Here is a 24,478-nt window from a genome sequence, read left to right on the forward strand (position 1 = left end):
ACGTGCGGGCCCGCCCCGCCCCGCCGGGGTTCTCGCCGCCGTCATCCCCCCTCCGGCCCCCCCACCCCGGTTCTCTCGGGGCTCCTCCCACGACCCTCCCAATGGCGGCCTCCCGGGCCCCCAATCCCTCCTCCCCGGACTCAAGCCGATGATCCGGCGGGGGCGCGGGAAGAGACGCAAGTGCGAGGGTCTTGGGCACTTGGAGAACCCCTCCTTCCCGGGGAGGAATTAGGCAAGTTGGGAGGAGAGATTCCACCTCCGGTGCGGGCGGGGACTGAGAAGAGGAGTGATGGAGATAATTGTTTCAACAATCTATTACTTGTAGACTGCGTCAGCTTTTTAAGTCTCATTCATAATCTTATTTGATTCCCTTCGCTTTCTCATTCATTCTTTCATTTATTCAACAAATATTTACGAAGTATCTCCTATGTGTTAAGACCCAGAGATGAAGAGATTGTTAAGAGTGCTGGTCTTAGAGGGAGAAGTAAAGAGCAAAGACTTATGTCTGGCTATCTCTGTCTCTGTCTTCTCTGTCTCTGTCTTCTCTCTCAAATCTTCCTGTCTCTTAGTTCTGCCACTTTCTGTGTGGTTTTAGAGAAATTGGTTAATCTGCATCTTAGTTTTTCCACATATAAAGCAAAGCATATGAAACCTAATGGGGTTGTTGTGAGGATCAAATGAGACAATATTGGGGAAAGATCTCTCTAAATCTTATAATACTATGTGAATGAGTGTTTATTTTTGATTTGCACCCTGTTAGTTGTTTCATTCGTTCAGGAAATGAAAGTCCCTAAATTATTTCACGCTTTGGCCTAGTATAATATCTGAAGATTTTAGGTGTATCAGTTCAGCCAACTGTGTGATTTTAAGCAACTAACTGCTAACTGAACTTCTCTGAATCTGTTCCATGATTTGAAAAACAAGGATATCAAACAATATTGACCTTTTTTTTTTTTTTTCCTTTTCCAAGTCCTGGTGATTGAAGCCAGGGACACTACACCACTAAACTACACCCCAGCTCCCCCAGCCTCCCCCCACACTTTTTGACAGGGTCCTGCTAAGTTGCCAAAGCTGGTCTCCAATTTGTGATCCTCCCACTTCAGCCTCCAGAGCCACTGGGATTACAGGCATGCACCACCATGCCTGGCTTAATATTGATTTCTTAGTGTTGATATATCCAATGAGATACTGTATGTAAAAAGTACATGGCTCAGAGTAAATAGATGTTGGATAACATTGTATTTAGGGCAGAGTCTTTTGTTCTCATTGCAGTATTTCTATTTCTGTAGCATTCCCACCCCCCCATACTCAGTTCAGTTTGTGCACACCTGGGGCTCTGAAGCTTCTGTTGCTTTCCTTTCTGAGAGGAGAGGTGAAAATGGGCCAGTAGAGCAGGAAAGAACAACAGAGTGCTGAGCATGTGATCAAGCCATGGCCCAGGTCCTCTGACTTCTGCTGATCCAAGGACCCTGACCTCTGGCCTCTTGGGGCATCCAGAGATTGCCCAGAGATTCTCTCTGGACTGGGTATTGTCCTGCTCTCCCAAGCTTGAGGTCTTCCAAAGAAGAGAGCATTGTATCTAAAGGGCAAGAGTAATGAACCTCTGCTCTTCCTCTTCTGAAAATATAGAAGGGGCTGGCAAGTTTTGGGTGCATACAAAGAGGACCCCAGAAGCTCCCCCAGAGTGCTGGGAGCCTAGTAACCAGGAAAGAGTGGTGTAGCCAGAGGTGCTGGGGGAGGTGCTCAGAGAGGCCAGGGTTCTTGGGTTAATCATCTCTGTGGCTCAGATAAAGCCCTGCCAATTGGAAGCAGACTCATTGTGACCAGGGGGGTTTGTGTGGCTGAAGAGGCAGGCAGAACAGTGTGTCCATATTATAGGACCATGCCAGGCACAAAACGGTTTCAACACGTGATTGAGACCCCAGAGCCTGGCGAGTGGGAGGTGAGACCCTTCTTGATATTGGTCTTCTGCACTGACTCCTTTCCCTCCACCCTGGGTTTCTGCCCGCTCCTTTTTCCTTCCTATTTTTCCTCCTGATCTTCCTTCCCTAATAGGCTCAAATAATCAAGAGAAGGCTAAGGTCCTGGTGTGTGAGTGTTGGGGTGTGTGTGTGGTTCAAACACTGTCTGCTGCCACTCCTACCTCCAGCGCAGCAGGCATGAAGGAGGCATTGGCTTCCTGCCCCATCCTTATCCCCTTCCTCTCTAGTTGTCTGGGTATGAGGCAGCTGTGCCAATCACAGAGAAGTCAAACCCACTGACCAGGGACTTGGACAAAGCAGATGCCGAGAAAATTGTTCGATTGCTGGGGCAGTGTGATGCTGAGATCTTCCAGGAGGAGGGGCAAGCCATGCCCACATACCAGGTGACCCAGCCCCAGCCCCTGGACACAGTTGATAAAGATGCTAACCCCAGCCCCTCTCAGCCTCTGCCCTCCCAGACAATGGCTCCTGATTTTGGAAACCCCGAGAACCCTCTCTTCTTCCATCCTGATCCACTGACCTCCCTTTCTTGGCTTCTGATTCCTGCCTCATCCCTGTAGAGACTATACAGTGAATCAGTTCTGACCACCATGGTGCAAGTGGCTGAGAAAGTTCAGGATGTGCTGAAGGTACTGATGATTTGTTTGTTCCCTGCCTATGCTATTCCGTTTCCCTCTTTCTCTTTCTTTGGTCTCCATTTCTTATTTTATGGATCTTAGTTGTCCATTCTTTCAGTCCTCCCTCTTGAATCCTTATTGTAATCTTATTAATCAATAAAAATAATAATAACTATTAACTGCATAATACTTTATAATTGACCCTGCACTTTCACATCCATTATCCGCACAAAGACTTGTGAAGTTGGTGTTACTGTCTGTTTACTTTCAGATGAAAAAGAAAAGACTTAGAATAATCACAGTAGTTTGCCCAAATGCTAATAATTATTGGATAATACTGCTTTTAAGTTTTTATTTGGATGACAAAGCTGCTCTCAGCCCCTTCTAGAATAAATTAGGGACTGAATAAATAGTTATGTCAGAGATGGGAGTCAAACTGAAGTTTCTTTCTCCAATCCAGTGTTCCTTTGACTACACCACATAGCCAATGTTGTGTTCAGTTTTGTGATGCAGGGAGGGATAATGAGTCCCTTGAAGTCCTCTTCCATTAGTGACAAAGAAAAGAAAGTGCTTCCCTATATTCCAGCTGGGTCCTGGCAATCTAGATATCTTTCCTTCCTCAGGAGCCAGAGGAGGCGCTGGTGGTACTTAGTGGAGGGGGCACCTCTGGCCGGATGGCATTCCTCATGTCAGTGAGTACCCTGTTCCCCAGTTTTCCTTCCTCTCTCTCCCTTCTGCAGATGATCCCCCAGGTCCATGAAGGTCATCATAGCTAAGTTTCTAGGTGGACCCTTCATTAGACTTGGGCTGCATGCCTCACTCTCTCCTCCAAAAGTTAGATCCCACCATGGAGTCCCATTTCTCCTGAGCCCATTGGAGACCCACCATTCCATTGGTAATGTCTCTACATCCCATGCATCCCTAAATAATCATCTCCAACTAGCATCTTTAACTGGCAGATTCCAAGTAGGAATGAGCTAAGCACTGGCCTAAGAGATAATTATACAGTTTTTACCCTCTAGGAATTGAAAGCCCAAGTTACTTGTTCCTTCACTGTCTTTACTTCTTCACATATTCTCCCTGTTGACAGGTCTCCTTTAACCAGCTAATGAAAGGTCTAGGACAAAAACCTCTTTATACCTACCTCATTGCAGGGGGTGACAGGTAAGTCACTTTGGCCTATAAATGTTTCATTTGGCCTGAATATGTGTTATTTTAGAACCTGAATTTGAATGACTTTAGAAAAGATTATTTCCAAAATACCTCAGTCCCCAGCATTCTTTATCTCCTTACTTTTGGCCTACTTTACATGCTTAGGTTACCTGACTGGCCTTTGTAGGTACTTGAGTGTTTCAACTCTATGGAGTGTCTATCATGGTGCCCAACAAACAGTAGGTGTTCATTCAATGATTGTTTTCCTTCATTCCCTTCTCTCAGCATAACTTGCCCTAAATAAGCCATAGATTCTGCTTTACAACCAGTGTCTCTGACCTTAAGTCTGCCCTTATAGGTCTGTGGTGGCCTCTAGGGAAAGGACAGAAGACAGTGCCCTACACGGGATTGAGGAACTGAAGAAGGTCTGTGCTTCCTACTAATAGTCAACCAGAGACCTCTGTCTGTTCCTTCTCATGGGAACATAAAAGCCCCAACATTCAGATCAAGTCTGTCCTGGCCCCGATAACTAATATTATTATTGGGTGGGCCCAGGAGTCCTCCCAGTTATTTAACTTGCTCATCTTCCTGCCTGCCCTAGGTGACTGCTGGGAAAAAAAGGGTGATCGTCATTGGCATTTCAGTGGGACTCTCTGTAAGTGTGAAGGCAGGTTGAGTGGATCAATTTTACAAGAAGAAAAGGGATGGGAATGGAATAGTATGGAAGGTAGACAATGTGGGTGCTAGAAAACAGAAAATTTGCACAAGGAATTTTAATTAGTTTTACTAATTTAGATCCAGTTGTATGAATGTGGGAAGAGGGAAAAGAGATCCTATCTCAGAATAACTGTGTATTGATCCATCATCAATCAAAATATATGGACTAGTCCAGGGGTCAGCAAACTATGCTGGCAGCCAATCTAACTAGCTGCCTGTTTTTGTAAACAGTTTAACTGGCACATAGCCACTTGTGTTTTCATACAGTTTACAGCCTTTTTTGTGCTATAGCACTAGGGACGACTAGTTGGACAGAGATCATAGGGCCCACATAGCCTAAAGTATTTATTCCCTGGCTCTTTTCAGAAAAATATGTCCCTTGGGCTAGTCCTTTGCTACATGAACTTTAGTCCTTGCACCAACAACATCATCACCTGGAATTTATTAAAAAATTTAGGATCTCAGATTCCAGGCTGGACCCACTGAATTCAAATCTGCATTTTAACAAGATTCTCAAATAGTTTGTTTGAGAAGCACTGAACTAGGGACCCCAAGGTTCCTGTCAACTCCACAGCTCTCAATCAGAGAGAATTCAGTGAGCAGAAATCTAGATCCCAGCAGTGCATGCCATGGAGGAAGGCCTACAAGAAGAGGATACTGACTTCCAGAAGCTTGCAGTTTAGTTCAGTAATTTCCAAACTTTACAGAATAGAAAATTTCCTTAGAAAAACTTACTAAAAATGTAGGATCCTTAGGGTATCTGTTAAAAATGTGCCTCTGCTTTAAATTTGGATTTATTTCTTTTTGTGATACTAGGGATTAAACCCAGGGCCTTATGCATGCTAGGCAAGCACCCTACCACTGAGTTACATCCCTAGCCCCCAATTTAGGATCCTCTTAATTGCTAGGAATCTCCCTTTTGAACAAGCATTCTGGGGGATTCTGATGCACAGGGGCCTTGGGGCAGCACTCAGAGTAATACCCTCCTCATGTCCTCCTCTCTCACCACCATCAGGCTCCCTTTGTGGCAGGCCAGATGGATTACTGCATGGACAACACAGATGTCTTCTTGCCTGTCCTGGTTGGTTTCAATCCAGTGAGCATGGCCAGGTGAGCCTTTTGTAATGACTGGCCAGCCCCTGGGGGAGATTGGGGCCGATATGCCAAAGTCTATAGTACAATCACAAAAGGAGGACAGATGGAATAGTTTTGTTTGCCAAATCTCAGAATACTAAAGTAAATATGGGGTACCCCTAAGTTTATGAAGTTTTTTGTTGATTGGTTGATTGAATTATTCTCCCCTGATTTCAGAGTGGATTGAAGGCAGTTTACAAAGGTTACATAACAAATACAAAAGTTGGCATACATTCAAAAGAAGGATTGAAGAGTTAAGGAAAACAAGGGCGAGCAGAAAAATTGGGGTGAAGAGAATGCATACCACAAAGATCTGTGCTTTTATTTAGGGTGAGCACCAAGGGTGTTTTCAAAGTAGCAGATGCCAAGTGGCACCTACTCCTGTTTATTCAGCTCTCTTATTTTCATTCCCAAAATCTCTCATCATTCCAGGCACCCTTTTGTTCCCCTCTGGCTGTTCAAATCCACCCCCCTCTTCCTTCCCTGAGAGCCCTGTACTGTCAAACAACCTCCCTCTTAGTCTTTATCTAAATGGCCATTTTGTCTGATATCAGAGAAAGTTAACCAATAGTGTGCAGATGTGATTCTATACTTAGGGTGCTTGGGTATTAACAAATAAGAGGGAAGAAAATTCTTAGCCCCTTGTGTTAGAGATCTGATTTTATTGATTTGGAGGTAAAGCCTCAAAATGTCCATTTAAAAAAAGTGTCCCTGGAGATTCCACTGTACAGCCAGTTTTAGAGGAATCTGCTAAATAAACTCATGGGGTGGGCCACCTGATATGACTGAGGGCTTCCTGTCACTGAAAGGATCACAACATTGGCTTTTTGATTATTTTAGAGCAGCTCTGCATGTTTTGTGGTGGTCTTGGGAAGGCAAATGAGTTGGGTACTTTTGGAGGTATTTTTCCAAGTTTCAGACTCAAGATTCGTAGTATAATTCCTACGAAAGGTGTAAATGAGTCTGAGATACTCCTAACCCTGATCCTTTTCATGGAGGACTCTCCTTCACCAAAAATATATCTGCTGCAGTGGATGCTAATTTCAGGTCCTGTGACTAAGTGAAATGAAGAATTTCAAACAATGTAGGCGTGGAGATCTTCCAGTTGTTCCTTAAATCAGTGACTCCCAAACTTGGCTGATCTTCAGAGTCATCTGAAAAGCTTTTAAAATATACTGATTTTTGGGTTCTGCTCCAGAACTATTGGTTCTGAATCTGAGGGTGAATATGACATCCAGAAATGGATAATTATTAAAAACAAAACTCCCCTGGTGATTTCAATATCCAGCCCAAGTCTAGGAGTTGAATTTTAAACCACACGATATAGACATTATTTCACTTCTTTGCTTAAGTCTCCTCTTTCTTAAAGGTTCTAGGAAGTTTTAGAAATAGCCTGAGGATGAATGATTGATAAGAAATAACTTTATGCAATGGATATGAAAAACGCAAAACTTGTCTGCTTTAGAAGTCACAAAAGAGCTGCCAGAGGCAGGAGAATCGCAAGTTCAAAGCCAGCCTCAGCAATTTAGCAAGACCCTAAAACCCTAAGCAGTTTACAAAAGTCCCTGGGTTTAATCCCTGGTACAAAAAAAAAAAAAAGAAAGAAAGAAAATTGAAAAGAAGAGAAGGAGAGGAGGAGAGAAGGAGAGAAGGAGAAGAAGAGGAGTTATACAAAAGAAAAAATATATCAAAATAGTTCAAGAAGGGAGGGAATCTTTGCAGGGATTGATGATAAGGGGAAGTTAGGGATGCGATGTGCAGAAGTGACTTTTTGAGGTCCTGTCACAGTAGGTGATTCACAAATTGTTCCCTAGCAAGCAAATACAGGAGATACTCATTCTTTGACATTCTATGATTTGTAACTAAGCAGATAACAAGCCTGTAGCTCTCTTATCTCATTAACACATTGCTTTGTTCTTGATTAATTTATTCAAGGAATGCCTGCCAATTGTCAGGTGCTATGTATGCTTCATACCTTGCAGCTAGCCAAGCATGATGGTGCTTGTTTTCTACCCCAGTGTCTTAGTTTGGCTGGAGAATCATAAGTTCAAACCTAGCCTGACTCTGTCTCAAAAAAAAAAAAAAAATATATATATATATATATATAGTCTTATTGGCACACACCTGTAATCCCAGCAACTCCAGAGGCTGAAACAGAAGGATCTCAAGTTCAAGGCCAGCGTCAGCAATTTTTCAAGGCCCTAAGCAACTAGTGAGGTCCTATTGCAAAACAAAAAATAATAAAAAGTAGCTGGAGGGCTGGGGATATAGCTCAGTTGGTAGAGTGCTTGCCTCACATGTGCAAATCCCCAGCACCATCAAAAAAGAAAGAAAGAGAGAGAGAGAGAGAGAGAGAGAGAGAGAGAGAGAAAGAAAGAAAGAAAGAAAGAAAGAAAGAAAGAAAGAAAGAAAGAAAAGGTGGTGGTGGGGGTTTGGAGATATGGCTTAGTGCTTAAGCAGCCCTGGGTATAAATTCCTAGCACCCCCCCAAAAAACAAACAAACAAACAAATAGTATCTTGTAGCTTGGTTCCCTCACTATGGACTTATCCCTCCCTCTTCCTTTGAAAGGATTTCCAGAATGTATTTCCAGCAACGGGAAGGGCTGCTAAAGGACCCTAAGATAGAAGGCAATTCTGACATTTGGCGATGGGCATTCCCCTAGTGGGCCACAGAGAGCAAGGTTAGGGTGGCCATGGCTGTGGGGCTTATGGCAGTGGGGCTGATGCTAGGGCCAGGTTACAAGGTTCTTGTCTCCTGCTAGAACTTTAAACTTGAGTATTAGCTTTGCTCTGCTAAAAACTTTGCTGAAAGTATTATTAATTCTATCCTTGGGGTTCAAGGACACACTACCCCATGAGCTCCAAAGCATATCTCTCTACAAAGTTGCTGACCTCTGACTCCAATCTTAATGTGGTCATTGACCCTGACTCCCAATGGAAGCCCTGCCTTTAGATCCTCACAGACAATTCTTCTACCTCTGTGTCTCTCTGGACTCCAGAAATGACCCCATTGAAGACTGGAGTTCAACATTCCGGCAAATAGCAGAGCGGATGCAGAAAATGCAAGAGAAACAGGAAGCTTTTGTGCTCAATCCTGCAGTAGGGGTATGGCCTCTCTCTCCTTTTTCTATGCCCTCCCTCAAGCATCTGGGAATTGCTTGCCACGTGCTTAGGGCCTCTGATTTGTGGTTCTGTTCATCTTGCTTAAATTCCTGAGGTATCGAGTGTCATCTAGCATGTGTTAAATGAAATCCTATTTTCATTTGGAGTTGTTTTATCTTTATTCCAACTCTGATTCTCAAATCAATAACTATTAAACACTTCAGTGATCTAGGGTAGCTTTTTTCCATTTGGGTACAGACAGCCTGGTCTAGCCATTGTTGTCTCATTTAGACTCTTTCATATATTTAAATTTCAAATATGGGATGCTGTTTTATTCCTGTCTTTCTGCATCCTCTCCAGGATGGAGCAGGCCTTAGCCTCTGGACTCCTATTTAATTTTTGTCTTTGTTTTGTTTTCCTCTTTTCTGGGTTGCGGATGCATCTTACTGGTACCATCTACCCTTATTCTGGCCTTAGCCAAAGCCTTGCCATTGCCTCCCTCTGCCTGTGGTGGGTACATTTATGACATTCTCCTTGATCTTCCTTGTATGAGATAAGAAGAGGAAATTCCTTACCACAGAAGATTTCCACCACTTTCTCTCTTCCATGCTCATCTCTTTCCTCCACTCTATGGGCTCTCAATCTTCTTTTCTCAATCACTGTTTTTTAAATTATCTTTGCTGTAGTTTTTGGAATGCTGTGTTACAAATCAGTACTATTGCAATGGCTGCTTCATGGGTTTTGTCCAAAGCATGGGAACTGTGACATTTGGGTTGACAAACTACCACAAATCATGGTAGTGGGAGAAGTGGGGAGAAAGTTTCAGAAAAAAAACACTCTCTGAAAAAACCCTTGACTCAATTCAGAAGAGACCTCCTCCATGAGAATCCTGAAGCACCACAAGGATGACCAGAGGTAGCCTTTTCCCTCTTTATTTCAGTTAAGCCTACCCAAGCATTCCTCTCCACAACACACTGGAAGCCACCACTATTGAAAGCATGTTCAGGGACACTAACCAGAGTGCATCCCCAAGGTCTTTAACCAGGATACATGCTCAGAGGTCACTAACCAGAGTATATGCCCAAGGTTCAAACCAAGATACATGCCCAGGGGTCACTAACCAGAGTGTATGCCCAAAGTCATTAACCAGGGTACATATCCAGGGGTCACCTACCAGAGTTCATGCCCAAGGGTCACCAACCACATTCCATGCCCAGAGATCACCAACCATATTCTGTGTCCAGGGTCACTAACTGGTGGACTCCAGGTTCCTTCCTCTATCAATCCCTTCTGAGTATCATTGCCTCCTCAGCCTGAGGGTCTCAGCGGTTCCTCCCGGATGAAAGGGGGAAGTGCCACCAAGATCTTGCTGGAAACCCTGTTGTTAGCAGCTCATAAGACTGTGGACCGTGGCATTGCAGCATCTCAAAGGTATGAAGGATCTGGGCAAGAGACAGATCACAGTCAGCTGGATGATGGAGGGGGAAATGGGAGGACCAGTTCCAGAGGTTATTAACTTGGGCATGATCCAGGTCATATGGGCTGGAGACCATCCCGTTATGGCCTCCTTCCCTAGTCTCTAGTCTAACTCCCAGATGGTTCACTTACTTTCTCATCTACTCTCTGATCCCATCCTCCCCAAAAGCTCTCTTGATGCCCTTACTCCTCTCTCTGCTCTTTAGTTTTGTGCCCACCTCACCATGGGCCAGCAGCTTTAGTTTTATGAGAATTGTACCTTTCCCTAGATGGGGTGGGGAGTACCTAATTTTCTTCTGAGATGTTGGGCCCTTCTGGGAACTGTTGACTTTTCTTCTAGATGCCTCCTGGAAATCCTCCGGACATTTGAGCGGGCTCATCAGGTGACCTACAGTCAGAGCTCCAAGATTGCCACCCTGATGAAGCAAGTCAGCACCAGGTATTTGGATTTGTGTTTGGAAGGGTCATCCTAGGAGCAGGGGAGAGTAGGGAATCTGTGAGATATGCTAACATAGGGAGGTGAATGGATCTATCCGAAGGGTCGTAGTTGACTCTTGTTTGTTTACACCTATGCTCTTCCATATGTATTTCTGACCTCCGGTGATCACTCATGTCCTGATCTCTGATGCATTGTCAGCCTGGAGAAGAAAGGCCGAGTGCACTTGGTTGGCTGGCAGACCCTTGGCATCATTGCCATCATGGATGGAGTAGAGTGCATCCACACTTTTGGCGCTGGTGGGTTCCCAGTCCCAACATTCTTCCTGATTCCACCTGACTCCAACCAGTTTGTCCACTATCCAGATATTTTCCTGCCAACCCATGGAGGATCTCACAGAGGTTCCTCAGTGTCCATCCTGCCCTACCTAAATAGGCATTTCAATCAAATTATTCGTCCTTTTCATCCCATCTCAGTCCCTGATCTCTCAACTCCCACCTCTGCTCATGACTATGGCCTCCCACATGGGTAACTCCTCACCCACACCCCACTTTCTGCTTTTCTCCCAGCTCCTAAAGCCTAGAGCCTTCCTTTCCTATAAACCCCATCACTTCTCTTTGTCTTTAAACTTTCCAGATTTCCGAGATGTCCGTGGTTTTCTTATGGGTGATCATAGTGACATGTTTAACCAGAAGGCTGAGCTCACCAACCAGGTCAGAGGAAGACAGTTGGAGAAGTTGTGAATTTCACTGGTGTGCAGGGGGAGGGAGAATAGGGGAAGGTGAGGGTGGAAGCGAGAATACGATGGGATAAACTGTCCAGAGAAGGGAATATGGATTAGAGGTCACTAGGCTTTGAGGCACCTCGGGGGGTGTGGACGGCTCTGGTTTTACTTCCTAAAACCTGGCTCCAGTCCACTGACTTGCTACATCATCTTGGGCAAAAACACTACCTTTTTGAACCTTGATTTTTACATCTGTAGTCCAAAGGGCTGCACTCGATGTCCTCTAAGTCCTCTTCAGTCTTGTGCTCTAGAGTGTTCTCATGGAAGGGACTCTCCCATCATCTTCTGCCCCAGGGTCCCCAGTTCACCTTCTCTCAGGAGGACTTCCTGACTTCCATCCTGCCTTCTATCACGGAAATTGACACTGTGCTCTTCATTTTCACCCTGGATGGTAAGAGGGGAGGTGGGAGTGAAAGGGTGAAGGGCTGGAAGTGGTAGGGTAGCAGAGAAGCTGTCATTTCTCTGGATCTTAGGACACCTGTTAAGAGGGAGGGATGGGGTGAGTGTTCTGACTGGAGCTCAGGGTGGCAGGAAGGAGAGTAGCACATCTTTCAACTCTGATGCCCACCCCTAGACAACCTCATGGAGGTGCAGACACTGGTGGAGCAGGTGAAAAAGAAGACCACTAACATCCAGGCCCTGGCACACAGCACTGTGGGGCAGTCTTTGCCGGTGAGGCTCCAGCCTTGAGGAGGGGACGTTGGGTGGCAGTTATAGCCAGGCCTTCCTGGACATGCTACTCACTCCTGCTCCTCTCTGTTTACCTTCAGACCCCTCTGAAGAAGCTCTTTCCCTCCATCATCAGTATCACGTGGCCACTGCTGTTCTTTGAATATGAAGGGAACTTCATCCAGGTAAGGGAGATGAGAAAGTAATATCCACAATGAGGGGATAAAAGAGGGAAGGATTCCAGAAATTGAAAACCCAAAGCAGGAGGAGAGCGATATCTAGCCCCCCTGCCAATTCAGCCAGGCAATTCTTGAGTTACCAGGTCGCTAGACAGAGTTTCCAAGGCAAAGAGCTACTGGGTTCAGCTCCCTCTAGGAACATGCAAAACGGGCAGGATTACTTAACAGATGCTCATTTATCCTTTGGGACAGGTTAATTGTGGATACTCTAGTTATCATCACAATCTAAAAGCCTTTAGGGCATGGCTTTTTGGCAAGATATTCTATGCTGCACTTAGTGTATATATTGCATTGATATGGTCCCCTGCTTGATAATGAAATTATAATAAAAATTATAATCAAGGACAAACACTGATAATAATCATAGAAATAATAATCAGATTGTGTGTACTTTGCATTTTAGTTTAGAATGGGCATCAGGAAAACTGGGTGCTAGTCCAGCTCTGCTGTGTAAACCAAGGAAAAAAGCCATTTTACATCGCTGAGTCTTAGTTTTCACACTCACCATCTGCCCACTCTCCATGGGGCAGACCCAAGACCTTGGTGGGTTGCCCTGGAGGGATGTGGTCTCTCATCTCCTTCAGGAAGTTTCCCCACTTGACCAGACACAACTGGCTGCTGCCTCACTGGACGAAGAAGTCTATGGAAACTTCTTTCCCCTGAGCAGTTCTCATTCTAATGTACATCTTTGTCATCTCCTCCAAGTGGTGTGCATTTGTTACCTCTCTGCTTCTTGTCATGCTTCCCACATTCATTGTCTCCTATGAGATTTGCCTGTCTTCTAAAAAGTCTTCTCTAATTGATCTCATGTCACCTTGGCCTTCCTTCATGTTCTGTACCTCTCCACACTTCTAGGCTCCTTGATGGCATCATAATCCCTAATACACAAAGTGCAAAGTTTCTTGTTCCTTCACACCCTTTGAACATTGGGTAGCATATCTAAAGATACGTATTGGCCATTTGATCCTTTTTCTTTTAGTTCTTCTTCTCTTTCTAGTATATTCTCTCATTCTTTTTAGGAGTTGTTTATTTTCTTTCTGATTTGTAAGGAGATGTATAGACCAAGTAACTTTCTTTTTCTGTTTTATAGTTTCCCAGCTTATTATGTTTCTTTGATTTCTATGTTTTTGATATGTAGATAAGTTATTTAAAATTCTCTGTACTCAAATCTATCCACTTTGTCTTTGTTAGTTTTTATCTTTCTCTAGATGTTGAGTTTACCTTTCTAAATGGATTGGAATTGTTTAAAAGAAGGAGGCTTCCATTAGGGCTTGTGAATCTTTAGTAGTAGAAATATTTTTTATGTAAACTACACACAGATTTTTATTTTGAAAATTTCAAACTTGGAGAATAATTTGCAAGAATAGTTCAATGAACACTCACAGGCTTTTCCCTAGATTCACTAACTCCTCTGGCCACATTTGCTTTATCTCTTTTCCCTGAATCATTTGAAACATAGCTGGAGCTTTGAGGGCACGTCACCCCAATTACTTTGGAATGTGTCCCCCAAGAACAAGGACATTTACAATATAAATATGATACAATTATCCATTCAGGAAAATGACCGTTTTTGCACTTCTATTAACTCATATCCAAGCTATATTCAAATTTCCCCAATTATCACTGTATTGTTTTTATTTTCTGATTCCAGGATCCAATCAAGGATAATGTATTGCCTTTATTAATTAGGTCTGTTTGGTTTCCTTTAATAGTCCTCAGTTTTTCTCTTTTTTGATTCTTATGACGACGACATTTTAGAAATCTAAAATGTCTTTAATGTCATTTCTCTCTCTCTTTTTTAACTTATTTACTTATTTATTTAGTTGTTGATGGTTTTTATTTTATTTATTTATATGTGGTGCTGAGAATCGAACCCAGTGCCTCATACATGCTATCCAAGTGCCCTGCCACGGAACCACAACCCTAGCCCATCATTTCCAGAACATGCCTCATTTTGGATTTGCCCAACTGTTTAGTCATTATATTCAGGTTGATAAGAGTACCCACAGGTGGGGTTGGGCCCCGTCACATCAGAAGCAACTGATATCAGTTTGTCCCTTTACTGGTGAGGCTACATTTGATCATTTGGTTAGGAAGATGTTCATTAGATTTCTCTGCATCATGTTGGTCAACAATCTTCACCCATAGTTTTAGCATCAACTGATGATTCTTGGTTGAACCAACTATTGTGATTTTAAACTGGTGTCTTTTTATTTCTATCCCTTCTAGGTATTTTCATTGGTTGGCATTGTTCTGTAAAGAAAACTTTCTCTTCACTTTGTACCCAATCTATGTGTGTTTAGTGTCATTATGGACTCATAAATTTTTTGTTTGTTGTTGTTAAATGCATGTGTATGTGTGTCCATGTGTGTTGAGGTACTCAGGGCCACTGAACTACATCCCCAGACCTTTTTATTTTATTTTGAGACAAGGTCTTGCTAGGTTGCTCAGACTGGCCTCAATCTTGGGATCCTTCTGCCTCAGTCTCCCAAGAGGCTGGGATTATAGACATGTCCCACATTAAATGTGTCTTAATACATTCCTGTTGTTACCTGTTGGTTTGTGTGTGTGTATGTTTTATTTTGTTTTGATTTCGGTACCAGGTATTGAACTCAGGAGCGCTTTACCATTGAGCCACATGATCAGCCCTTTTCATTTTTGAGACAGGTTCATGCTAAATTGCTTAGAGCCTTGCTAAGTTACTAAGGCTCGAACTTGTGATCTTCCTGCCTCAGCCTCCCAAATTTCTGGAATTACAGGGGTGTGCCACCTCACCCAGCTCATTTCTCTCCTTTTTTTTTTTTAACTGGAGTGGAGGGCACTGGGGATTGAACTCAGGGGCACTCAATCACTGAGCCACATCTCCGATCCTATTTTGTATTTTATTTAGAGACAGGGTCTCACTGAGTTGCTTAGCACCTCACTTTTGCTGAGGCTGGCTTTGAACTTGAGATCTTCCTGCCTCAGCCTTCTGAGCCACCAGCTTTATAGGCATGTGCCACCGCACCCCGCTCATTTCTCTCTCTCTCTCTCTTTTTTTTTTAACTTATTTAATTATTTATTTAGTTGTTGATGGTTTTTATTTTATTCATTTATATGTGGTGCTGAGAATCGAACCCAGTGCCTCCTACATGCTATCCAAGTGCTCTGCCACGGAACCACAACCCTAGCCCATCATTTCTCTGTTTTTTTTTTTTTTTTTTTTTTTAATATTTATTTTATTTTAGTTATCGGCGGATACAACATCTTTGTATGTGGTGCTGAGGATCGAACCCGGGCCGCACGCATGCCAGGCGAGCACGCTACCGCTTGAGCCACATCCCCAGCCCCTCTCTGTTTTTTTTTTAAAAATATATATTTATTTATTTTTTTAGTTGTAGCTGTCAATACCTTTTATTTATTTATTTATATCTTTAAGAAATATTTATTTTTTAGTTGTAGTTGAATACAATATCTTTAATTAATTTATTTATTTTTATGTGGTACTGAGGATCAAACCCAGGGCCTTGCATGTGCTGGGCAAGTGCTCTACCACTGAGCCACAACCCCAGCCCCCATCATTTCTCTTTTTAATGCTCAAAATTTGAGCTCATTCAGGTTGGTTCCCTGGGGCATGTTTATATCCATATTTGAACATTCTTTGTTGTGTTTATTTTTGCAAAACAAATACAAACTGCCACCACCAACAACCAAAAACCTTTCTTAAGCCAAGGGTGGCATACCTTTTATATCTTTCTTGTTTTGCTTAACAAGATATTCTGAAAATGATTCCACTGCAATTAAAGCTCTCTTTCTCATTGGTATTTAGCTTTTTGGTATGTGCCCATGTATAATAGTTTGCCCAGCCAATCTCCTGTGTAGGGCATTTAGGTTGTTTACAGTATTTTGCTACTGCGAACGATGATGCAATGAATGTGCATGTATTTTTGTAATCTTACAAGTCTTTGGGGGGATAAATTCCCAGAAGTATTAGAACTGGATCAAAGGGTAAATACATATGTAATTTTGTTAGATATTGCAAAGTGATCCCCTATAGGAGTGTACCATGTTGCTTCTCATGCCAGCAATGCTTCTTCCATGTAGCTTCTCTGAGAGTGTTAGTCAGATTTTCATCCCTGTGACCAAAATACCTGACATAAACAACTTAAGTAAGGAAAGGTTTATTTTGACTCACAGTTTCAGAATTTTCAATCCAAGGTGAACTGGCTCCAAGGCAGAAATATGTGGAAGAATTTGGCAGAGGAAAGCTCATAGCAGGGGGAATCAGATAAAGAGACAGAGGGAAGAGTCAGGGACAAGATATAGTCCCCAAGCACGCCTCCAGTGACCTACTTCTTCCAGCCATGCACTGCCTGCCCATGGTTTCACCTCCTCCCAGTAGTTCATTCAAATTATTAATCCACCCAATGGATTAATCCACTGATGAGGTTAGAACCTTCATGAGCCAGTCATTTTCTAAAAGTCCTTCCTCTGAATATTGCTATACTGAGGACCAAAACACAAGAATTTGGGGACTTTTCAGATCCAAACCATAACAGAGAGTACTGTCCAGATTTTGCCAATATGATAGTTAAGAAATATCATTTCTGTGTAGTTTTCATTTGTATTTCTTTTATTATGTGTGAAGCCGAGCACTTTTCACCTGGTTAAGGGTCTTTAGTGAATCTTTTTTATTCCTTTTATGAATTGCATGTTAATCCATTTTACCTCTTTTTCTGGTGAGCTTTTAATTTTTTTGGAACCCGACTTTGAGTCATATATATATATATATATATATATATATATATATATATATTTTTTTTTTTTTTTTTTTTAAGAGAGAGAGAGAGAGAGAGAGAGAGAGAGAATTTTAATATTTATTTTTTGGTTTTTGGCGGACACAACATCTTTGTTTGTATGTGGTGCTGAGGATTGAACCCGGGCCGCGCACATGCCAGGCGAGCGTGCTACTGCTTGAACCACATCCCCAGCCCAACTTTGAGTTCTTTTTTTTTTTTTTTTAAATATTTTTTTAGTTGTTGACAAACCTTTATTTTATTTATTTATATGTGGTGTTGAGACTTGAACCCAGTGCCTCACACATGCTAGGCAAATGCGCTACCCCTGAGCCACAGCCCCAGTCCAACTTTGAGTTCTTTATAAAGACATTAGCCTTTTTTTTTTTTTTTAAGAGAGAGGGAAAGAGAGAGAGAGAGAATTTTAATATTTATTTTTTAGTTATCGGCGGACAGCACATCTTTGTTTTTTTGTATGTGGTGCTGAGTATCGAACCCGGGCCGCACGCATGCCAGGCGAGCGCGCAAACGCTTGAGCCACATCCCCAGCCCAAGACATTAGCCTTTAAAAAAATATATTTTAGTTGTAATGAGCACAATACCTTTATTTTATTTGTTTATTTTTATGTGGTGCTGGTCATTGAACCCAGTGCCTCATGCATGCTAGGCAAGCACTCTACCACTGAGCCACAACCCTGGCCCCAAAGACATTAGCTTTTTTTTGAAAAAAAATATATATTTTTTTAGTTGTTAAGGTACCTTTTATTTTTTTATATGTGATGTTGTGGTTCAATACAGTGCCTCACACATGCTAGGCAAGCGCTCCATCACTGAACTACAACTCCAGCCCAAAGACATTAGCCATTTATTTCTGATATATGTTGTAAATATTTTCTCTAGGTTTTAACCATGAAAAAATCTTTAATTTTGGGGGAGGAGGCTGAGGTTGTGGATCAGTGGTAGAACACTTGCCTAGCATGTATGAGGCACTGGGTTTGATCCTCAGCACCATGTAAAATAAATAAATAAAATAAAGGTATTGTGTTCATCTACAATTAAAACAATGTTTTAAAAATCTTTAATTTTTTTGAGGTTGACCTGATTAATCTTTATTTTAGTCTATCCTTTCCTGAATGACTTGGGATACTACCTGTATCACATACTCAATTTCCATATTAATTGGTCCATTTCTGGACTTTCTGTTTTGTTCCAGGGGTCAGTCTATTGAAGTGCTGGTACCAGCACATTATATATTTAATAATAGAGACTTTATAGTATGTTTGTTATCAACTAGGGATACTCCTCCCTTCATTATTATTTAAAGATTTTCCCAGTTATAATTACAGATTTACTGGGCTGGGGATATGGCTCAAGTGGTAGTGCGCTCGCCTGGCATGCGTGCGGCCCGGGTTTGATCCTCAGCACCACATACAAAGAAAGATGTTGTGTCTGCCGATAACTAAAAAATAAATATTAAAATTCTCTCTCTCTCTCCTCTCTGACTCTCTCTAAAAAAAAATTAAAAAAAAATAATTACAGATTTACTTTACTTTATAAACTTTAAATGAATGTATATCTAAATTATGTAAAGTTTAAAATGTTTTTGTGTTAATCATATAAATGGTTAGTGGTACAAATGGCTAAGAACATAACTCACAGTTAGCTGACCTCTGTCCTACAGGGCAGTGTGATATGTAGCCATAGCATGAATGCTAAATAACAGTCAGCCTTGTGTTGATTGGTCAGAATGGTCAGATTTCTGTTTTTGTATTCAGTGTCCTTGGCATGCACTTGTTAAGTGTTTACAGTATACCCTCTTCCAGGATTTTGTGTGACTAGTTATTTCAGGGGTTCCAGAATAAAAAAGAAAAATTCGTAGTGATGTCTTGTTTCCTCAGCCTTCTAGTACTGTGTGACTCCTCTCAACATGTTGGCTGGATCCCTGTTGCAACAAGTGCAGTAATAGATAAGGGCCACAGCGTGAACAAGATATCCTGGCTAAGGTCAAGTAGCAGTTGATACTCACAGTACCTGTCCATATGTTTTAATTTTCAAAATGCTTTCACATGCACTCTTTCATTCATCTAGGAGATGATTGTGGCAAAGTAGGAAATACCTTCATCATTGAATCACAAGACCTGGATTTAAGTCCTGATTCTGTTTCACTATCATATAAGCTTATCCAAGTTAGTTTACTTTTGACTTCTAGTTTCCTCATGGGTAGAAATGGGATAGAAATACCTGTTCCAGCCAGTCACAGTGGTGCATGCCTGTAATCCGAGCAGCTTGGGAGGCTGAGGCAGGAGAATCAAGAGTTCAAAGCCAGCCTTAGCAAAAGCGAGGTGCTAAGCAACTCAGTAAGACCCTGTCTCTAAGTAAAATACAAAATAGGGCTGGGGATGTGGCTCAGTGGTCAAGTGCCCCCGGAATTCAATCCCCAGTCCCCCAACTCAAAATAAATAAATAAATAGATAGATAGATAGGTTAGTAAATAAATAAATAAATATCTATTTCGTAGAGATAATGTAAGGATTAAACGAAATTCATTTTTCAAGAAACATTTATTAGGAGCCATGTGTCAATCATTATCAAAAGGTCTGGGGCTCTGGAGCAGAATTAGACACCATCTCTGCCTTCAGGGAAACTGTGGTTTAGTGGATGAGTCCCAGGACTTATATCCTCCCTTTTCTGGTACTCAAGGAGCAAAAATAAATTTTTGGCAAGAGCAAAACCTACTATGGAAGGACTCAGAAAAAATATTTGCCCAGGGTTTAAAAATACAAATGGGTACAGCTGTTAGGTTTGTCTGAGATGTTCTGGTTTACACCCATTATCCTAGTATTTAAACCCTGTGCTGCTTAAACAAGTGATGTCTGTCTTTTAGTTCCTGGTTTTCCACCCTTACTTCTTGTCTAGTAATGCAGCCCTTTCTATCCTGCTGCTCTCCCATCTTCTAATTTTCCGTTTCCCCATGTGTCTGCCATTTTTAGAAGTTTCAGCGTGAGCTAAGCACCAAGTGGATACTGAATACAGTGAGTACAGGGGCCCATGTTCTTCTTGGGAAGATCCTACAAAACTACATGTTGGACCTCCGCATTGGCAACTCCAAGCTGTTCTGGAGGGCACTGGCCATGCTGCAGGTAAAGTGATGGGGTGGGCCTGGCCTTAAAACCTAGGCTGCCATTGGAAGGCATTTTGCAGAGGCAGAGAGATGTGTAGTGGTAAGGGCTGATTTTTCTGCTTTGTGCCTTTCCTCCTCCTTGTATCAGATGTATCCCCCCCCCCCACTCTGAGTGTGTGTGCACACATTGGTTCTTGTTTGTGAAACAAAAACTAGTAGGCAAGATTCTTTCAGCTATAAGTATGTAACACAAACCCCATTCATACTGGTGTAAACTAAACAAGGCAAATGATTGCTCCTGTAGATGAACAGTCTAGCCAGATTCTCTGATGGTGGGACTGAGAAACTTCACCTCTTACCTCTACTTTCTTCTGTTGCTCTCATTCTGGGACAGATCTTCTCCAGTAGGTGGCAAATTGACCATAAGTAGTACCAGCCTGATATCCTTGCCAGTTTAGCAACCCCAGCAGGAAAAGACTCCATCTGTCCTGTGAGTCCCACAAATGCCTGGGGGAAGGCTCTTATTGGCTTGTCTTTGGTCCCCTGCACACCCCTGAACCAATCACTGCCCAACCTGATTCGTGTGCTTTTCCTACAACATGGTGATGGAGGAAAGGGTGGGAGGTGAGCTTCAATCAAAACTTGTGGCCTGAGCATGGGAAAACCATAGTTCTCCAGAGGAAAACAAGATGCAGATTCCAGAGGGAGGAGGAACAGATGCTGAGCAGCTAGCATTAGGAATGACCTTGAAAGTAAAGTTGACAGTTTTAGCAAATAAAAATTCAGGTCAACCAATTAAATTTGAATTTCAGATAAATAACGAACACTTTTTTTTAAAGTATAAATGTTCCATGCAGTATTTGGAATGTATATGAATTTTTTCCCATTATTTCACATATAACTGAATATCCTATATTTCTGTTTGCTAAATCTGGCAACCCTATGTGAAAAAAAAATAAATATATCCAACATTTAATGAGCACCCATTGGGGTCCTGAAACAACCCATGGACCTACTGAAGTCCAATAGAACTTCAAAGAAGATGGGGTTGGTTTGCACTGTAGCAAGCAGAAGGCTTCATGGAAGAGGTGATATTTGATTTAGACTTGGTGGTTTTGACTTGGATAGTTGAAAGGCAGAACTGTATTCATATTAGTAAACACATTAGCCAAGGGTCAGAAGGAGGACTAGGTGTGCTATGTAGGGAACACACACATGACTAGAGTGGAGAGTAACTTTACATAGTAATGAGGTATTACAAAGGAGCAGGAAGAGAAGGGATTGTGAAAAGTTAAAGCCAGACAGGATTTGGACTTGCCAAATATACGTAGATTTGTGCTGTCCAAAACAATGGTCAGCAGCCACATATGGTTATAGAACATTTGAAATGTGGCTAGTGTGAATTTTTAATTTTATATAAAAATTAAAGTAGTGAAATTTTTCTTTGGTTTTTTTTTTTTTTGGTACTGGGAATTGAGACCAGGGTTGCTTAGCCACTGAACTATATCCCCAGTCCCCACTTTTTTTGTAAGATTTATTTTGAGACAATATTAGGGTCTTGCTGAGTTGCTGAAGTTGGTCTCCAAGTTGGAACTCTCCTGCCTCAGCCCCCCAAGTTGCTGGGATTACAGGTGTGCACCACTGCATCCAGCTGAAAATTATTTTTCATTAAATGCAACATTATCGTGTTTGTAGGACTGAACCTCACTTTTTAGCCTTGCATATCAAGCACTCAAATTGAGGTGTGTTGTAATTGTAAATAAACCCCAGATTTCATGGGGCTGGGATTGTGACTCTGTGGCAGACCACTTGCCTAGCACGTGTGAGGCACTGGGTTCAATCCTCAGCACCACATAAAAATAAGTAAATAAAATAAAGGTATTGTGTCCACCTATAACTAATTTTTTTTTAAATAATAAAAAATAAACCCCAGACTTCAAAGATTTATTGCAAAAATATCATAAAATATCTCATTCATAGTTTTTAATATTGCTTACAAGGTTGAAATAACTTTAATATGTTGGGTTGAGTAAAATGTATTAACAATGATTTCACTTTTTTTTTTTAATGCACCTATTGGAAAACTTAAAAGATTCATATGTGGCTTGCATTTTATTTCTGGCAGTGCTAAGCTAACAGAAGGATACTGACAAAATGGAAGCATTATTTACTGATAGCTAGACAGCAATGTGCAGGGTGGATTTTATTATGAAAGAAACTGGAGGGAGGGAGTTCAGTTTAAAATTGCCTATCTGTGGGGTTGGTGGGACGTGATCGCAGAACTAATTCATCATTAATTCCAGTTTAACCCATCCTAATGGCCCACCACCAACTTCTTTTTTATTTTATTTTTTAAAATACATGACAGTGGAATGTATTACAATTCTTATTACACATATAGAGCACAAATTTTCATATATTTGTATAAAGTATGTTCATGCAAATTCTTTATACATGTACTTTTTTTCATTACAATTTTTATTACACATATATACCACAATTTTTCATATCTCTGTAAAGTAGGTTGACACCCAATCCGTGTCTTCATACATGTACTTTGTATAATGATGTCCATCACATTCCACCATCCTTGCTAATCCCCTGCCTCCTTTCTTTTCCTCCCTCCCCTCTTCCCTATCTAGAATTCATCTATTCATCCATGTTCCCCCTCCCTACCTCATCATGAGTCAGCCTCCTTATATCAGAGAAAACATTTGGTGTTTGTTTTTTTGGGGGGGATTGGCTAACTTCACTTAGCATTATTTTCTCCAACTCCATCCATTTACCTGCAAATGCCAGGATTTTATTCTCTTTTATTGCTGAGTAAAATTCCATTGTGTATATATGCCACATTTTTTAATCCATTCATCCACTGAAGGGCATCTAGGTTGGCTCCACAGTTTAGCTATTGTGAATTGTGCTGCTATAAATGTTGATGCACCACCAACTTCTTTAGCCCAGTTTTTCTTTACATTTGGGGATTTCAGGATTGCCCAAAGGGACAAATTCCCTGTAACCTCTATAGCCAGTATTTAGGATCCTAGCCTCCCAATTCCCCAGTTCTTTCTTCTCTCCATTCTTAGTTCTCTTGGTCTTCTAGCCAACGCTGATCTTAACCACTTCTTCAACAGCGGTTCTCTGGGCAGTCCAAGGCCCGATGCATTGAGAGTCTCCTCCAAGCAATCCACTTTCCTCAGCCACTTTCGGATGAAATTCGGGCTGCTCCCATCTCCTGCCACATCCAGGTTGCACAGAAGAAGGAACAGGTAGCCTGCCCTCTGCTGGTGACTCAACAAACACTTACTGAGTACTTTTAGTATGTCAGGAACTTTGCTTAATATTTGGTTTACAAAATTCAGTGATATTCTGCTGAGCCTTCTCTCCAGGAGCTCCCCATTCATGGGGAACATGACAGTGACAAGTGATAACAGAGGTGTGAAAAATATACCAAAAAGGAATGCTCCCTTCTGGCTTGGAGGGAAGTCAAGAAGAACAGTGGGGTCTTTGAGCTGGATTTTGAAGGATGAACAGTTTACTGGGTTAAGATGAAGTTTTCTTTCTGCTCTTTTTTTTTTTTTGTGGGGTGGGTGGGTACTGGGGATTGAACTCAGGGGCACTCAGCCACTGAGCTACATCTCGAAACCTATTTTGTATTTTATTTAGAGACAGGGTCTTACTGAATTGTTTAGCACCTCACCATTGTTGCTGAGGCTGGCCTTGAACTTATGATCCTCTTGTCTCAACTACCTGAGCCACTGGGATTACAGGCATGGGCCGCCACACCTGGCTTCCCTCTGCTCTTGAGCCACCTCATTACCACTCTCTAGTATTGAAAACAACCTATTTTTGCATCTAGCCTGATGGATGCTCTAGCTTCTCCGGGGTTCTTCCTTAGATGACTTCACTTTCTCTATCTTTACTTCTCCTTGCCTCTTCCCCACAGGTAATCCCTGAAGCCTTGCTGAGCCTTCTCTTCAGATGCTCCATCCCTGAGGCTCAGGCACACCTGGCTGCAGCTCCCTCTGTCTGTGAGGCTGTCAGGAGCGCCCTTGCTGGGCCAGGTCGGAAGCGCAGGACAGACCCCCTGGAGTCTCTACAGCCTGCCCTGCAGTGACCTGGCATTTTTGGGTGTGAGGGAACCCAGCTGAAGGGGACTTGTGCCAGCAGCACATGTGGTAGGAGGAAGAAATCCAGTTTCCAGGGGCACCAGCAGCACTTGGTGGGAAGAAAGATTTTCTCCATCTCAGGGGAGAAAATTTTGCTCTTGACTCAG

The 24,478-nt window shown here is 42.2% G+C and overlaps 1 protein-coding gene across 1 annotated transcript; it reads left to right on the plus strand.

The window, feature by feature from the left end:
- The first annotated feature begins 1,882 nt into the window (after positions 1 to 1,882).
- On the plus strand, positions 1,883 to 24,478 carry Gckr (glucokinase regulator). Its single transcript, XM_076833892.1, has 19 exons — positions 1,883 to 1,942; positions 2,210 to 2,365; positions 2,543 to 2,611; positions 3,223 to 3,291; positions 3,690 to 3,763; positions 4,110 to 4,176; positions 4,353 to 4,406; positions 5,484 to 5,578; positions 8,603 to 8,708; positions 10,018 to 10,136; positions 10,522 to 10,620; positions 10,819 to 10,916; positions 11,254 to 11,330; positions 11,696 to 11,792; positions 11,976 to 12,073; positions 12,172 to 12,255; positions 20,075 to 20,224; positions 23,337 to 23,471; positions 24,149 to 24,478. The coding sequence occupies exons 1-19, from the start codon at positions 1,883 to 1,885 to the stop codon at positions 24,317 to 24,319; spliced, it is 1,878 nt and encodes a 625-aa protein (XP_076690007.1). The 3' UTR covers positions 24,320 to 24,478.

The sequence above is a fragment of the Callospermophilus lateralis genome, chromosome 14, assembly GCF_048772815.1.
Source record: "Callospermophilus lateralis isolate mCalLat2 chromosome 14, mCalLat2.hap1, whole genome shotgun sequence".
NCBI lineage: Eukaryota > Metazoa > Chordata > Mammalia > Rodentia > Sciuridae > Callospermophilus > Callospermophilus lateralis.

Coding starts and splice junctions, on each gene's coding strand:
- Gckr (XM_076833892.1), top strand. CDS start 1,883: ATGCCAGGCACAAAACGGTTTCAACACGTGATTGAGACCCCAGAGCCT. Junction 4,407..5,483: donor GCATTTCAGTGGGACTCTCT/GTAAGTGTGAAG, acceptor CACCACCATCAG/GCTCCCTTTGTGGCAGGCCA. Junction 23,472..24,148: donor TTGCACAGAAGAAGGAACAG/GTAGCCTGCCCT, acceptor TCTTCCCCACAG/GTAATCCCTGAAGCCTTGCT.